Source organism: Balaenoptera musculus, chromosome 13 (genome assembly GCF_009873245.2).
Source record: "Balaenoptera musculus isolate JJ_BM4_2016_0621 chromosome 13, mBalMus1.pri.v3, whole genome shotgun sequence".
NCBI lineage: Eukaryota > Metazoa > Chordata > Mammalia > Artiodactyla > Balaenopteridae > Balaenoptera > Balaenoptera musculus.
The window spans coordinates 54,602,343-54,620,448 of NC_045797.1; the positions used below are offsets into that span (position 1 = coordinate 54,602,343).

Below are 18,106 nucleotides of genomic sequence, written 5' to 3' on the forward strand. Positions count from 1 at the left end.
TCAGTCCCAGTCAAAATTAGAAAAAAATTGCTGTAGAGAAAGTTCTACATACACTCATCAGCTGACATGTAAAAGACACTTCACAGCAGCATTGTTAGTGCAAAAGATGAAAACGATCCAAATCTCCAGAGGACTAGAATGGATAAATGCGGTATATTAAACAATGGAATACTATACAACAGTGAATGAAAGAACTACACGGATCCGCTTTTCTGTGGATGCCAAAAGCAATGCTGAGAGAAGCAAAGTCCTGGAGAAAACAAAAGATTCCACATACAAAGCTCAATATCAAACAAAATAAGATCTGTTTAGTGATACATACACAGGTGATAAAACTACAAAGAAAAACAAACGAAGGTGAGATAAAATTCAGAAAAGTAATGATTAAAAACTTAAAATCATCAATCTGACTAAAGGTTTGGGGAACTGGAATGTTTCTCAGTATTTCCCAAATTAATTGCACTTGAACATAACCTCCGTGTCTATTTCTTGATCTTACCCCCGTCCCAGCTCCTAGCGTAGAGGTTGGCACCTACTTATTTTATTTATGTATTTTTAAAGGGCCGAACCATCTGATAATTTGGTTTTCTGCGTAATATATATATCCTAAATAGGATAACTTTCAAGGCTAGTCCCTGGTAACGGCTCCGACAACAGCACTAACTGTTTGCTGAATGAATACCTGCACTGTGGCATACGTTAGTTCATTTCAGTACTTCGCATCTTCGTCAAAATTCTTACTCTGGCTTCAGTTGACTGCCCGTCCCATCCCCTACCCCCTCTCACAGGCTCTAAAGTCGTCAGGCTCCTGGTTCTAGAGGCCCGGAGGCAGTTTTCTCCCTGTCTCTGCGCTGAGGAAGCTGAGAGGGAGAAGGGTGGAACGTCTGGGTTAAGGCAAAAGTGCTTCCCAGGGACTCAGGGGTGTGGAGGTCACTGTCAAAGCTGCCCTAAGGCCAAGGAGGCGGGCAGGGCTCGCCCTAGCGGTTCAAGTGAGGTACCACGCGCACTCTTTAAAGTAGGGTCTGACCAAACTCACTAACACCGGTTCTCCGGTGACATCACCACCCCTCTGGACTCCTGATTGGAGGAGTTCATTGGCTCAATTCTCGCGATGATTCTCCCTCCAGGTCCTCTTGCTTCCCTCCCCTCGCCTACGACCCGGTAGGCGACTACAGACCACGCTGTGAGCCACGGAGACACCGTAGAACTAGACCAGCTTCCGGGACTCGTCCTGACGGCTGCTACTCTTCTCAGACTCTCACGGGAACGAGGTTTGGCTCCCAGGCGTCCTGCTTGCCCCATCCGCGGTAGCGCTCGACTCTCCACCGCTCGGCTCGGCCACTTTGCTAGGGCCGCCAGGCGATATTCACCAATTCCCGTCCTTCAGTTACGCGAGAATTTGGCCGTCTTGAAACTGATTTCCGGTCGCTTAGGTCTCCATGGAGATAGCACTTTTACCACTTTTTTTTTTTTTAACCTGTCATTCCCCGGCCTCCACGTGGTTGGGAAATTGCCCAGATAATGTTTGTGGGAGTCAGCCAGAAAGTTGTAGATGGGAGTGAAGCAGCATTCAGAAGGGAAGCAGCCAGTGGGACCCAGGAGGAGTATAATTTACTGAGCATCTTCTGGCCACTTAAGCAGTACCTTAAGGTGGGCAGGGATTTCCCGCTATTGGGAGGCCCAGTTCTTCAGGACAAACGTTTAGACATCCATTGAGCACGCATAAGCACCAGACCTCTTTGTGCAGTCTTGAGGGTTCCAGGATCAAATCCCGCTGCAGATTTGCTCACCATTCACCAGAGAATAGCCTTCCCAGTTGTCTGTCTCTATTCCTTCTAAGCTTTGTATATTGGTGACTTACCTAGGAAGTGATCCCCAGTGATATTCCCCTTGATCTAATCATGTCACTTTTCAGATTCTTACCTTGTCAATGCTTTTCTAACTGTGTCCATTTTTATTACCATTTTCTGTTAAGTGGATTTTCACATTTCATTGCTGTATTGATTTCTTACTTAGCAAAGGGACCAAAGGTTCTTCAGTGTCAGGACTAGCTTGTCATTTGGATATAGAATTTACTTAAGATGACAGGTAGTCCACTTGCTGCTGTTAAAAGTATACATACCTTTTAGAACATCGCTGACAAATGTTTGTTAATTAACTCATTTGTTTATTCATCAAATATTTATTAAGCACCTAATATGTGCCAGGTACTGTTTTGGGAACTGAGAGTTAAAACAGTGGACAAAACAGATTAAAGTTGCTGCCTTCATGGAATTTATTACTAGGGGAGACAGATAATATGCAAATAAACAAGTTCCTGTAACTTCAGGTAGTAGTAAGTACTATGAAGAAAATAAAGCAATAGAAATGGTCTGTATGTGTGTAGGAGTGGTGGCAAATAGAGTGGTCATGGAAGGCTTCTTGGAGGAGGTAATATTTGAGAAGAGACCTGAATGATGAAGAGTTGGCCTTGCAAAGATTTGGTGGAATAAACCTAACAGACAGAGGTATCAGGAAGTGCGAAGTCCCCTAGATGGTGAAGAGAAGATTAATTTGAGATGAACTGCAGGGGAAAGCATGGCCAGATTATTTAGGGCCTTGAAGGCCAAGTCTCAAATTTGGATTTTATTCTAAGTGAAAATGAAAGCCCTTGGAAAGTTTTAAGAAAGAGAGTAATTAGATTTGAAAAAAATTGCTTTGATGACTGTGAAAAGAATGGACTCTTCAGAAGCAGGATGGAAGTTTGGAGACCAGTTGGGAGGTTATTGCAGGAGTACAGGTGGAAAGGTTAATTCAATTTCTGTTTGGATATTCCCAGTGTTGGGAAATTCTCTTTTGAAAGGCAGCACATTTTATAGTTGAACCATAGCATTCTTCCTTTGTATTGAGCTGGAACTGGCCTCCCTGAAGCTTGCACTGACATTTCCTAATTCTATAGACATCTACAAATTCTGTAGCCATCTCAGATAGAAGACATCTGGGACTTCCTTGGTGGTCCAGTGGTTAGGACTTGGTGCTTTCACTCCGTGGCCCCGGGTTCAATCCCTGGTCAGGGAAAAGATCCCGCAAGCCACGCAATGCAGCCAAAAAAAAAAAAGACAGAAGACATCTATTCCTTTTTCTCCAAAGCAGTCCTCCAACAACAGCAGCTCTTTTAAGGCACTCGTCCAGTCCTCTTTTCTCTAGGCCAAACACCTTTGGTTAACTGAACTGTTCTCTGAAGGGAGGTGCTCTCTTGGCCCTTCAGAAATCTGGCTGTTCCTTGGAAGCTCCATCATTTGCTGTGGCTCCTTAAGATATGGCCACCAGCATAGCACCTAATGCTCCACATGTCACCTGACCTGTGAAGATGACCAAGGGATCAGGCATTCCCTTGGTCTAGTTGACTTCTAATGTGGTTTTTAACAGTCATGTTGTGCTATTGGCTCACATAATATTCAAACCACATATTGAGCTGTTTCAAATCACATATTTTCTCCCCCACCTCCCCATCCTGTATTTCTAGATTATATTTTTCTAATCCAAATGCAGCATTTTACATTTATTTCTGTTTCATCTTGGTAAATTTATTCCAGTTTATTGGTCGTTATTTTTTAATCCTAATTCCATCATCCAACATGTGCTCCCACCTTTGTGTCTTTTATAAATTCACTATGTTATGTCCTCTAATGTCTACATTATAAACACTGCTAAAAATGCTAACTGCACCAAGGAAAGAGCCCTGTGTGGCATTTCCCTAGTGGCTTGTCTTCAGACCGCATGGTACTATTAGTGTGTATCCTTTGAGTACATTTGTTCAGCCCATTATGAACCCTGTTAGCTGAAACAAACTCTGTTCGTTAACTAAAAGCAAACTCACAAGGATAGTATGTGAAAGTTTCCTTTATCAAATATTTTGCAGAAATCAAGATATAGCATCTCATGATACCTCCTGAGCTGTCAGTCTAAGAAGTAACGGAGGTTAGGTATGCGTAGTTTATTTTTGAAAAACCATGCTGGTTTCTTTGTTATTACTAAAATGAAGGTTTGCTGTATTTTAAAATATAAAGACTGGGTAGGTAAAAGTAACTTTAGACGTTAATAAACTCTTCTTGAGTCTAAAAAAGTTTTTCAAAGCAGAAATCCTTAGATCAGGAGTTCTCAGCCTGTGGCAACTTTGCTCCCCAGGGGACATTTGGCAATGACTAGAGACATTTTTTGGTTGTCACAACTTAGAGGAAGGAGGATGCTACTGGCATCTAGTGGGTAGAGGCCAAGGATGTGTTAAATATCCTACAGTGCCCAGGACAACACTCTATAGCAAAGAATTATCCGGCCCAAAATGTCAGTGGTACTGAGGTCTTTAGTGCATTAGTGTCTTAAAACTCTTCTTTCTTGTAGTGACTACTGTTAATTCTATTTAAAATGGGTGTAAAGAAGAAGAAAGAAATGCAAGTTACTTCATTGACCGTTTGTCATCAGGACCTTGAAACTTTGAGATGTAAGTGATTTCTGACTTCATTTGTTGATCTCTTTTTTAGGTTGCAAACAGTATATTTATCTCTGGGACTCCATATCACATAATGTTCAAACTCTTGGTATTTAATTATTCCATGTTCTTTACATTCAGTTTTGGTTGTAAAATGGTTTTCTTAAACTTCTATCTTCAAACTAAGTTCTGCCAGGTTTTTTTTTGTTTGTTTATAAATATTTAAATTTTATAGAACACATGACAAATGCAAACTCATATCCATATGTTGTTAAATCACTGAAGAAATTTTTTTGTGTGTGTTATGTAGCTTTGGCTGATGTAGAAGGGAAGAATCTAGCTTCTTTGCTGTTACATTGTGTACAACTCACTGATGGAGTGTCACAGATCCATTATGTTAAACAGGTAAGGCTGATTTGATATTCATGAGTGCATCTTGAAGGTTATCATGCTATTATGGACTTTTAAAATTAACTGATAATTTTTGGCTCCCAATTATTTAATATAAATGTATCATTAAAGAATAAGGGATTGTTTTGTTTTTTCTATTCATTGTATGATATCTTTTTATTCAGAGTGGCAAAGGAAGCCATACTTAGGCTTCCACCACTATTGGAGCTGTATATAGGTAGGATAATGAAATAATTGTGCATAACTTTTTGTTTGTTTGTTTTTTGAATTTTATTTTATTTATTCTTTTATACAGCAGGTTCTTATTAGTCATCCATTTTATACACATCAGTGTATACATGTCAATCCCAATCTCCCAGTTCATCAAACCACCACCACCACCCCCCGCCACTTTCCCCCGTTGGCGTCCATACGTTTGTTCTCTACATCTGTGTCTCAGTTTCTGCCCTGCAAACCGGTTCATCTGTACCATTTTTCTATGTTCCACATATATGTGTTAATATACGATATTTGTTTCTCTCTTTCTGACTTACTTCACTCTGTATGACACTCTCTAGATTCATCCACGTCTCTACAAATGACCCAATTTCGTTCCTTTTTATGGCTGAGTAATATTCCATTGTATATATGTACCACATCTTCTTTATCCATTCATCTGTCGATGGGCATTTAGGTTGCTTCCATGACCTGGCTATTGTAAATAGTGCTGCAATGAACCCTGGGGTGCATGTGTGTTTTTGAATTATGGTTTTCTCTGGGTATATACCCAGTAGTGGGATTGCTGGGTCATATGGTAATTCTATTTTTCGATTTTTAAGGAACCTCCATACTGTTCTCCATAGTGGCTGTATCAATTTACATTCCCACTAACAGTGCAAGAGGGTTCCCTTTTCTCCACACCCTCTCCAGCATTTGTTGTTTGTAGATTTTCTGATGATGCCCATTCTAACTGATGTGAGGTGATACCTCATCGTAGTTTTGATTTGCATTTCTCTAATAATTAGTGATGTTGAGCAGGTTTTCATGTGCTTCTTGGCCATCTGTATGTCTTCTTTGGAGAAATGTCTATTTAGGTCTTCTGCCCATTTTTGGATTGGGTTGTTTGTTTCTTTAACATTGGGCTGCATGAGCTGTTTATATATTTTGGAGATTAATCCTTTGTCCGTTGATTAGTTTGCAAATATTTTCTCCCATTTTGAGGGTTGTCTTTTAGTCTTATTTATGGTTTCCTTTGCTGTGCAAAAGCTTTTAAGTTTCATTAGGTCCCATTTGTTTATTTTTGTTTTTATTTCCATTACTCTAGGAGGTGGATCAAAAAAGATCTTGCTGTGATTTATGTCAAAGAGTGTTCTTCCTATGTTTTCCTCTGAGAGTTTTATAGTATCCAGTCTTACATTTAGGTCTGTAATCCATTTTGAGCTTATTTTTGTATATGGTGTTAGGGAGTGTTCTAATTTCATTCTTTTACATGTGGCTGTCCAGTTTTCCCAGCGCCACTTATTGAAGAGACTGTCTTTTCTCCATTGTATATCCTTGCCTCCTTTGTCATAGATTAGTTGACCATAGGTGTGTGGGTTTATCTCTGGGCTTTCTATCTTATTCTATTGATCTATATTTCTGTTTTTGTGTCAGTACCGTATTGTCTTGATTACTGTAGCTTTGTAGTATAGTCTGAAGTCAGGGAGTCTGATTCCTCCAGCTCCGTTTTTTTCCCCTTAAGACCGCTTTGGCTATTCGGGGTCTTTTGTGTCTCCATACAAATTTTAAGATTTTTTGTTCTAGTTCCATAAGAAATGCCATTGGTAATTTGAATGGGATTGCATTGAATCTGTAGATCGCTTTGGGTAGTATAGTCATTTTCACAATATTGATTCTTCCAATCTAAGAACATGGTATATCTCTCCATCTGTTGGTATCATCTTTAATTTCTTTCATCAGTGTCTTATAGTTTTCTGCATACAGGTCTTTTGTCTCCCTAGGTTTGTCCTAAACCTAGGAATGTCCTATAAATATCAATTAAATCTATCTGGTCTATTGTGTCATTTAAAGCTTGTGTTTCCTTATTAATTTTCTGTTTGGATGATCTGTCCATTGGTGTAAGTGAGGTGTTAAAGTCCCCCATTATTATTGTGTCACTGTCGATTTCCTCTTTTATAGCTGTTAGCAGTTGCCTTATGTATTGAGGTGCTCCTGTGTTGGGTGCATATATATTTATAATTGTTATATCTTCTTCTTGGATTGATCCCTTGATCATTATGTAGTGTCCTTCCTTGTCTCTTGTAGCATTCTTTATTTTAAAGTCTATTTTGTCTGATATGAGTATTGCTACTCCAGCTTTCTTTTGATTTCCATTTGCATGAAATATCTTTTTCCATCCCCTCACTTTCAGTCTGTATGTGTCCCTAAGTCTGAAGTGGGTCTCTTGTAGACAGCATATATATGGGTCTTGTTTTTGTATCCATTCAGCAAGCCTGTGTCTTTTGGTTGGAGCATTTAATCCATTCACGTTTAAGGTAATTATCGATATGTCTGTTCCTATGACCATTTTCTTAATTGTTTTGGGTTTGTTTTTGTTGGTCTTTTTCTTCTCTTGTGTTTCCCACTTAGAGAAGTTCCTTTAGCATTTGTTGTAGAGCTGGTTTGGTGGTGCTGAATTCTCTTAACTTTTGCTTTTCTGTAAAGCTTTTGATTTCTCCATTGAATCTGAATGAGATCCTTCCCGGGTAGAGTAATCTTGGGTGTAGGTTTTTCCCTTTCATCTCGTTAAGTATATCATGCCACTCCCTTCTGGCTTGTAGAGTTTCTGCTGAGAAATCAGCTGTTAACCTTATGGGAGTTCCCTTATATGTTATTTGTCGTTTTTCTCTTGTTGCTTTCAATAATTTTTCTTTGTCTTTAATTTTTGCCAATTTGATTACTGTGTGTCTCGGCATGTTTCTCCTTGGGTTTATCCTGTATTGGACTCTGCACTCCTGGACTTGGGTGGCTATTTCCTTTCCCATGTTAGGGAAGTTTTCGACTATAATCTCTTAAAATATTTTCTCTGGTCCTTTCTCTCTCTCTTTTCCTTCTGGGACCCCTATAATGCGAATGTTGTTGCGTTTAATGTTGTCCCAGAGGTCTCTTAGGCTGTCTTCATTTCTTTTCATTCTTTTTTCTTTATTCTGTTCTGCAGCAGTGAATTCCACCATTCTGTCTTCCAGGTCACTTATCCATTCTTCTGCCTCAGTTATTCTGCTATTGATTCCTTCTAGTGTATTTTTCATTTCAATAATTGTATTGTTCATCTCTGTTTGTTTGTTCTTTAATTCTTCTAGGTCTTTGTTATACATTTCTTGCATCTTCTCGATCTTTGCCTCCATTCTTTTTCCGAGGTCCTGGATCATCTTCACTCTCATTATTCTGAATTCTTTTTCTGGAAGGTTGCCTATCTCCACTTCATTTAGTTGTTTTTCTGGGGTTTTATTTTGTTCCTTCATCTGGTATATAGCCCTCTGCCTTTTCATCTTGTCTATATTTCTGTGAATGTGGTTTTTGTTCCACAGACTGCAGGATTGTAGTTCTTCTTGCTTCTGCTGTCTACCCTCTCTGTGCATACCATTTTTGTGGAGATAAATTAAAAAAAATTTTATATTAATTTTAATCTTCAAAACTTTTTAGCAGGCACATTAAAAAGTTAACTTAAAATGTAAAGACTGTCCTTACGAGCATTTCAGTATTAGGATTTATCATTTGAAGTTGCATAATATTTTTTTGGGAAGCAATTAAATGTATTATTGGTTTTCAGTAGTGCTACAGAATTCCTGTACCTTAAACCATTAACAAGTCTACTTCTCATTAAAGGTGGGTCTGGAGGGTAAAGTGGGAGTTGGGGACATGGTTTAAAAATTTAATAAATACTGAAATAGTTTTAAGTTAAATTAAATAATGTTTAAATTAGTACCCTTAACAGTGTAGAGTGGAAAATATTACACATTAAAATTGAGACTTAAAAAAGTATTTGAATCTATGTTACTTTACTATTCTTGATATTAGAAAAACATTACTGTGGCTTTGAATTCTTTGGATTATAGATTGTGCCCTTACTGGAGAAGGCAAATAAAAATGGCAAGTGTGATCCCACTATTCGAAGTTGTTTGGATATTTTAGCAGGCATTTATCTTTCTTTGAATCTAAAGAATCCCTTGAAGAAAGTCTTGGCAAGGTAAGGAAAAAAAGAAAAGTTAGACGTTGTAAATGTTTAATTTGACCAAAAGTACCAGTATTTATGGTTCCCTCTATGGTTTGGTAAAACTGAAGTGAAATATATCACTTAGCAATTTCATTCATACATTTCGTCTTTGTTTTGTTTATTTACTTATTTATTTATCATAACTCTTTAAAAATGTAAAAAGGCTCCTTAGGTCACAGACCTTAAAAAAGTAGGCTGTAGGCTGTATTTTGCAGACTCCTGGTTTAGTCCATTTGCATGTAGTGCAATTATTGGTTAAGTTTAAGTCTGTCATCCTGCTGTTTTTTCTGTGTCCCATCTGTTCTTGGTTTAAACAGATGTTTAAAGCATATATTCCTAAGCATATATTAGGAATATATTACCATATTACCTATATTACACAGGTAATACAGGAATATATGCTTAGTGTAAAAAGTTTAAGCAATATAGAAGTACACAAAATAAAAAGTGAGCCTTCCTTTTCACTATTTCTGGCTGATCTTTTCGTAGTAAAGGTTATCACTTGACATTTTGGTGTTTCTAGGCCTTTCCTTTGGGTTTAGTGTGTGTGTGTTACACTTTAGTTTTTATTTTTTATGTAAATGGGGTTATACTCTATATATTTCTCTGTAGGTTGTTTTTCACTAAGGAATGTCTTAGAGATATTTTCAGGTCAGTATAGTCCTTCTTTTTTTTTTAATTGTGGTTAAAAAAACCCCACATAATATAAAATTTACCATCTTAACCATTTTTGAGTGTACAGTTCAGTAGTGTTAAGTGTATTCACATTGTTGTGCTGTGGATCTCTAGAACTTCTCCATCTTACAAAACTGAAACTCTATACCCATTAAACAACTACTCCCTATTTCCTCCTCCCCCTAGCCCTTGGCAACCACCATTCTACTTTCTTCTTCTATGATTTTGATTACTTTAGATACCTTGTATAAGTAGAACATTTGTATTTATCTTTCTGTGACTGACTTATGTCCTCAAGGTTCATCCATGTTGTAGCATGTGATAGGATTTCCTTCCTTTTTAAGGCTGATTAATACTCTATTGTATGTATATAGCACATTGTGTTCATCCATTAGTCTGTTGATAGACATTTGGATTGCTTCCTCTTTTTTATTTATTTATTTATTTATTTATTTATTTATTTATGGCTGTGTTGGGTCTTTGTTTCTGTGCAAGGGCTTTCTCTAGTTGCGGCAAGTGGGGGCCACTCTTCATCGCGGTGCACGGGCCTCTCACTATTGTGGCCTCTCTTGTTGCAGAGCACAGGCTCCAGACGCGCAGGCTCAGCAATTGTGGCTCACGGGCCTAGTCGCTTCACAGCATGTGGGATCTTCCCAGACCAGGGCTCGAACCCATGTCCCCTGTATTGGCAGGCAGATTCTCAACCACTGCACCACCAGGGAAGCCCTGCTTCCTCTTTTTGACTATTGTGAATAATGGACATGGTTGTGCAAATATCTCTTTGAGATCCTGATTTCAGTTCTTTAGGGTATATACCCGGAAGTGGGATTGCTGGATCATATGGTAATTCTATTTTTAATTTTCTGAGGAACTTCTGAACAGTTTTCCATATGGCTACACTGTTTTACATTTCCACCGAAAGTCCTCATTCTTTCTAACAGCTAGATATTACGTAATACAGATGTACCGAAATTTATATGTGCCATATTACATATTAATCACTTCTCCGTTGATAGTTTGTTTTCAAGTTTTCATTATTCCAGCAATGCTACAGTGATATTCTTAATTATGTATATAATTTTATATGTGTATTTCTCTGAAATGAATTCCTAGAAGAGGAATTTCTTGACCAAACTTAATGCCTATCAAAATTTTTGATAGATATTGCTAAATCGTAATCCTCGACACGATACCATGTTATACTCCTTCTAACAAGTGAATAAGAGTGCCTTTTTCTTCATATCTTTCCAACACTGAATAAAATCAATCTATAAATCTTTTAAAATTTGGTAGGTGAAAAATGGTATTATGTTATAATTTGCATTTTCCAGATTACTAGTGAGAGTGAATATTTTTTATTTTTTTTTAATTAATTAATTTATTTATTTTTGGCTGCATTGGGTCTTCGTTGCTGCCCGCGGGCTTTCTCTAGTTGTGGCGAGTGAGAGCTACTCTTCGTTGCAGTGTGTGGGCTTCTCATTTTGGTGGCTTCTCTTGTTGTGGAGCATGGACTCTAGGCATTCAGGCTTCAGTAGTTGTGGCACGCGGGCTCAGTAGTTGTGGCTCGCAGGCTCTAGAGCGCAGGCTCAGTAGTTGTGGCACATGGGCTTAGTTGCTCTGTGGCATGTGGGATCTTCCTGGACCAGGGCTTGAACCCATGTCCCCTGCATTGGCAGGCGGATTCTTAACCACTGCGCCACCAGGGAAGTCCCCAAGAGTCAATATTTTTTAATGTGTGGATTTTGACTATTTTACTTTTTTTTGGTGATTACATATCTTTGTATGTTTTCTTGTTAGAATATCATTTTTTTTTTCTTTAAGCAAGTGTATTTATTGTGTCATAAAGCAAATGATCAAATACTGGCCAGTTCTCGGGTTTTGGTGAAGTAGTCAACAAATGTCATTGAACATCCTGATGTTTTCCATCTTTCTCTCACTGTGTTGGCCCTGTCTTCCCTCAGAGTTGCAAGGGGTTAAAGCAGTTACAAGCACCTGATATAGACTTTACTGCAATTGGCAAAAAGAAAAAAAAAAGGAAATTTCCTCCTTCGCATTTCTTTTTATTGGAGAGAAAAAACATTTTGTGGAAAGTCCCAGTAGACTTTTCATTGAAGGGTCTGTCGATATTCATTGTCAAGATTGGGTCATATACTTTCTCTCTCCCTCATTGTAAAAAATGGTTAGGAAGCAAAGGTGTCACACCTTTAGCCCCTTAGTGGAAGGTGAGCTTTGCCAGCAAAGAAGGGTGTGGGGAATGCCTGCAGGAAGGCAGCCAACTGTAGAATGTCTTTATTTATAAGAGATCTATACAGATTATGTGCCAAATATATTCCTTTATTTTGTTACTTGTCTTTAAACTTTCTTCCTGCTGTTTGCTTTATAAAAATTAAAAAAAATTTTTTTCATACTCAAACCTGCAAATATTTTCCTTTGTATAGATTTCTGAGTTTCAGCTTGTATATGCTTTCTCTAATACAAGATTATATAAAATTACTTGTCTTATCTGAAAATACTTTTTGTTTGTTTAACTTTTAAATCTATCTGGAATTAAGTTTTGAGTGTAGTGTGAGATAGACATCCAACTTAGTTTTCTTTTCTGTGTGGGGAGCTACTTATCCCCAAACTGTTCAATAGTCCATTATTCGCCACATATTTGAAATGCCGTATTATTATGTTCTATGTTCTTGTATAAGCAAAGGTTTGATTTTAGACTTGAGTCTATTTGTTTACCCACCAACATCACACTTTTATTCACTATAGTTTGATACTATGGTTTAATTATATACTAGAACAAGTCATCTCTGTAGTGACTCTTGTTTTTCAGAATATTCTATTTTCGAATTTTTTTTTCCTTCCAGAAAAGCTTTAGAACTGTTGAGTCAAATTTTTAAAGAAATGTTAATTTAGATTAACTGTGGTAAATTGGCATTAAATTTAATTTATCCATTCAGTAAATTTTTATTGATTATCTACTATGTGTCAAGTATTCTTCTAGGCATTGGGAATACAGTGAATAAAACAGTCCAGAACGGAGGTTACTTCTAAGAGGAAGACAGAAGATAGATAAATAAGCAAAATATATAGGAATTAGAGGGCATGAGTGCTATGGAGAAAAAAAAAATAAAGCAGAGAAGTGGGAAAGGGAGTACCAAGGATGGGGTGAGGGTTACAGTTTAAAATACAGTAGTGACTTCAGACATCTTTGTTTAGTGTCATTGATAGGGTGATGTTTGAGATTGACCCGAAAGGGGCGAGGAAATGATTATTGGGTATATTTGAGGGAAGAGAGTTCCAGGTAGAGGAAATAACAAGTACAAAGACTTTGGCATGTTGTTGGAATGGAGGAAGGCTGTGTAGCTAGAGTGAAGTGAACAAGGATCAAGATGAGCCAGAGAGATAATGCTGGGCCCGGATCGTGTAGGGTCTCATAAGTCAATGTAAGCACTTTGGCTACTGCTTTGACTGAGAAGGACATTGTTGGATAGTTTTACGCAGAGGAATAACATGTTATTTTAGTAATATCACTCTGGCTGCTCTGTTGAGGATAGTCCGCAGAATGGGAGGGAGGTAATATGGAAGCAGGGAGACCAGGTGAGAGGGAGTTCCTGATCTGTCTTCTAGTGGTGTGATGTTATAATTTCCTGGCTGTATTTTTGAAGGTGTCGTTCAATATTTCTTCATTTATAATATTCCCCTCCCTCCCTACATATCCTTGTACATACTCTAAGGTTGTCAGATTTTTAATATTTGGTTCTTTTTCTAGCTCACTAAATGACCTACCTGCATTTTTTCTAACTGAGGCTACACAGAGTTTTACTTCTCGTCTTCAGGAAGAATTGAATACTACTACTGATCTATACTCTTATAGGAAAGTTATTGACAATATATCTTCCTGTATGGAGAACTTTGACTTGGGTAAGCCATCTCTTTTCTAGTACTTTTTCTGGCTGACACTTGTCATTGCATCAGTGTTTTAAATGATGTTAATTTTGGTTCTGAAACTGCTTACCAGTGTTAATTTTTCCCCCACAGGTAGATCAAGTGTTAATAATCTTCTTGAAAATGGTAAGTCCTATTATTTTATTTTATTCTGAGAGGTGACTGCTTGTGTAAGTCATTTTGGAACTGGTTCTTTTAAGTTTCTTGGCAATGGGTGGAGTACTGCAGATGACTAACATATGTGGTGTGCCTTCCCTTTAAATTTCTACTTCTGTGATATCATTTTGGGTAGCAGTGATTTAAAATATTTTCTTGTGCTGAAGTCAAAGTTCACAGTTTTAAATTTCTGATTTTTCATTTTATTCTTTTTGTTTCAGTGCTTCATTATCTACAGAAGAGTTTAATTGAAATCTCAGAAGAAAACAGGCAAGTGTTAACATGTTTCCATGCTTGTGTATGTGTGTGTGTACATTTGCAGTTGTGCATTGTGTTTGTACAAAGGAAATTATATTGTATTGCTTGCTTTCGTTTATTTGGCTGTGCCATGCACCTTGCGGGATCTTAGTTCCCCAACCAGGGATTGGACCCATGGCCCCTGCAGTGGAAGCACAGTCTTAACCACTGGACTGCCAGGGAAGTCCCCACAAAGGAAATTTTAAAGAAGGGTCCAGAATGTGCTCCTTTACATCCCTCTCCATTAATATTAGATGTAATTATTTAAATTTATTTTTTTGAGGTTTGATATTTAATTTTAAAAGATCAAATAAATTATTATGAGAATAAATGAGAAAGGGAAGAGCTTTTTTTTACTAGAGTGTTCCTTTTTCATAGCAGCCTGTTTTTATTTTGTGGATGAAATATGCTCTGTTATCTCTCTGAGGATATTAATAATAAGGTTTTTTTTTTTTTAAGTTTTCTTGTCTTTACATGGGTCTCTATTTCTTCCAACCTACTTTTTTTCTGTTTGCTGGTTTTGGTCACTGTATTTGTTGCTAGAAGCTTTCCTTGGAAGTCTGGTGATCCTTGGCCGAGCACTCATTTAAGATTGGGGCACTGAGAGTTGATTTGGATCTCTGTACGTATGGTTGGGGTTGATTGCAGGCTTTATTGTAGGCTAGTCTAGCTGGGCTGTTTCTTTGGGGGAACACTTGATGCCAGTATCTTTAGGTCTTTTTGCATGGGTAGTGGATTTGCCATGGAAGAATCTTTCAAACCATTGGCTTAATATTCTGGTTGCTGAGTGAGGGAAGAAAGCTGAGATCTTGGCAGTTAGCATTTATTGTGCATATATTTTCCTAATTCTCCTGTTTGCAATATGGTATCATTGCTTTAGGTGTGTGTGTTGTCTTCCTGTCCAGACACTTAACTGTTTTACCTTCTCTGGAGGTAAACCAGTTGTTTACTAGCTTGGGGGTATGATCCAGAGTTGTCATTCTCAGAGCATAGCCACTCTTCCTGTTTTCATACCTACATTTAGCTCCACATCAAGGAGCAACTGGTGCCAACAATTTCTTAGCCTTTGGGGGCTGCAAATCGGGTTGCTCTGGGCTTGTTCTCTGACTCAGGATTCACCTTTCTTGATTCTGCGAAGTCAGTTATCACTCATCCATCTGCTCCTAAAATTTTAGTAGTTGTCTTTTGTTGCCCTTGTGTATTTATGTCTTTTTATGTTTTAAATCCCTTGGTTGTTGGTTTAGGGATGTTCTGTGGGAGAGTAGAAGTAATATCTTTGTGCCATCTTTAACCCAAGTCTCCTTTTACCTTACCAGGAGCTCCTTCCCTGTTTCCTTCTAGGCTCTTCTTCCTCTGCTCATCTCTTAAATATGAGTTCTGTCCTTTTCATTCTGTTTGTTCTGACTGCTTAATATCATCCACTTCTTTGGTGTCAGCTACCATCTCTATACTTAGGATTCCCAGGCATCACTCCAAGTTAGATCTTTTCCTTGAGTGGTAGACTCATATAGCGGTTGTCTCCTGGGAAGACAGCCAGCTCAACTCATATAGCGGTTGTCTCCTGGTTGTCTCCTGGTTGTTTTACAGGGTGCCTCAAATTCAATGCATCCAAAAGAAAATTCACTGTCCTTTTATATATTGTTGTTTTACCCACAACCCCTGGTAACCTCTATTCTACTTTATGCCTCTTTGAATTTGTATATTCTAGATAAACTCAAATAAGTAGAATACAATATTTGTCCTTTTGTGTCTGGCTTATTTTACTTATAATGTTTTAAAGGTTAATCTATGTTGTAGCATGTATCAATTTCACTCCTTTTAATGGCAGAATATTCCATTGTATATATAGGCCACATTCTGTTTATCCATTCATCTGTTGATGGACATTTGGGTTGTTTCTACCTTTTGGCTAATGTGAATAATGCTGCTATAAACATTGGTATACCAGTATCTGCTTGAGTCTCTACTGTCAGTTCCTTTGGGTATATACTTAGGAGTAGAATTGGCTGGATCATATAGTAATTCTGTTTAACTTTTTGAGGAGCGAGCCCCCAAACTGTTTTCCCTGACTTTTGTTTTAATATCATCATTGCTCTTGTGTTCTGCTATGTTGAGAATAGACTGAGAAGAGCAAGGATAGAAGCTGGGAGACCAGTTAGGAGGCTATTGCAGTAATAGTAATGCAAGGGAGAGATGAGAGTGGCTCAGGCCAGGAGTAGCAGTGGAGGTGGTCTGATTCTAGATATATTTTGAAGGTAGAACCAACAGGATTTTCTTACAGATGGGATGAGGGGGAGAGAAGTCAAGGATGACTGCCAAGTTCTTGTAGGATAGAGATCCTAGCAGGTGGAGCTCGTGTGGAGTTGTGGATAAGTTCATGTAGTTTGAGATGTCTGTCAGACATCCAGGTGAAGATGTTGAGTAGGAAGTTGCACACACAAGCCTGGAATTGGAAAAAGAGGTCTGGGCTGGAGATGAAAATTGGGGAATTGTCAGCATATAGACTATAATTTAAAGCTTATGAGCTAGATGAGCTCAGCATCAAGGGAATGAATTAGATGGACAGAAGAAGTAAAGACTGGGTTGTGGTGAGCTCGAGCATAAAGGCATCAGGGAGAAGAACTAGCCAAGGTGTCTGAGAAGGCTCAACAATAGTGGAGTAGGAGAAAAATCTAAGGGCACCTGGCATTTTGGAAGCCAGATCAAGGAAGTTACAAGGTTAGGGAGTGTTTGGATTTAGAAATTATGTCATTTATTCTTTTTTTTTTTTAATTGAAGTATAGTTGATTTACAATGTTGTGTTAATTACTGCTGCACAGCAAAGTGACTCAGTTATACATATATATATACATTCTTTTTCATATTCTTTTCTATTATGGTTTATCATAGGATATCGAATATAGTTCCCTGTGCTATACAGTAGGACCTGTTGTTTATCCCTTCTATATATACCAGTTTGTATCTGCTAATCCCAAACTCCCAATCCATCCCTCCTCCACTCCCCGTCCCCCCTTGGCAACCACCAATCTTTTCTCTATGTCCGTGATTCTGTTTCTGTTTCATGGATACGTTCATTTGTGTCATATTTTAGATTCTACATGTAAGGGATAGCATATGTATTTGTCTTTCTCTTTCTGACTTCCTTCACTTAGTATGATAATCTCTAGTTGCATCCATGTTGCTGCAAATGGCATTTTGTTCTTTTTTTATGGCTGAGTAGTAGTCCATTATATATATATGTACCACATGTTCTTTATCCATTCATCTGTCGATGGACATTTAGGATGTTTTCATGTCTTGGCTATTGTGGGTAGTGCTGCAATGAACATATGGGTGCATGTATCTTTTTGAATTATAGTTTTGTCTGGATAAATGCCCAGGAGTGGGATTGCTGGATCATATGGTAATTCTATTTTTAGTTTTCTTGGGAAACTCCATACTGTTTTCCACAGTGACTGTACCATTTATTCCTGATTTGTTATTTTTACGTGAAAAAGAAGAAGTGAGGTTAGTCATTAGCTGAGAAAATGGGAAAATTTTGAGGTAAGTTAAGAGTGTTGGAAGTTTGCAATAAATGTCTACATAACTGGAATATTTATGGGAATGGAAGAGAGAGGCGTAAATATTGATTATAATCTAAAATTGATTTTGGCCCTTTGATTGAGGGATTATTTTGGAGAGATAGAAAAGGTGACATTTTAATTTGACTTTCTTTTGTAATAATTTCTTTTCTTTGTTGTAGAAAATTGGCTGGAAATCATATTGTTCAAACTCAGTTGATGAATGACTTGTTGGTAGGCATTAGAGTTTCAGTGATGTTAGTACAGAAAGTACAAGGTTTCCAGAGACTTCATTTGAAGAGTTCTCCTACATGGCAAAGTATGTGTGGATTGCTGAGTATTTTTACCAAGTTTTTAAGCGATGGTAAG

General features: G+C 37.9%; 1 protein-coding gene across 1 annotated transcript in view; it reads left to right on the plus strand.

The window, feature by feature from the left end:
* Positions 1–468: 468 nt before the first annotated feature.
* THADA (THADA armadillo repeat containing) overlaps positions 469–18,106 on the plus strand; it is a 325,437-nt gene continuing 307,799 nt past the window's right edge. Inside the window, 8 exon segments of the mRNA XM_036872571.1 lie at positions 469–1,271; positions 4,381–4,480; positions 4,779–4,873; positions 8,953–9,083; positions 13,549–13,700; positions 13,818–13,850; positions 14,102–14,150; positions 17,920–18,101. Of these exon segments, the coding sequence (XP_036728466.1) occupies positions 4,405–4,480; positions 4,779–4,873; positions 8,953–9,083; positions 13,549–13,700; positions 13,818–13,850; positions 14,102–14,150; positions 17,920–18,101 (718 nt within the window). The 5' untranslated portion in view covers positions 469–1,271; positions 4,381–4,404.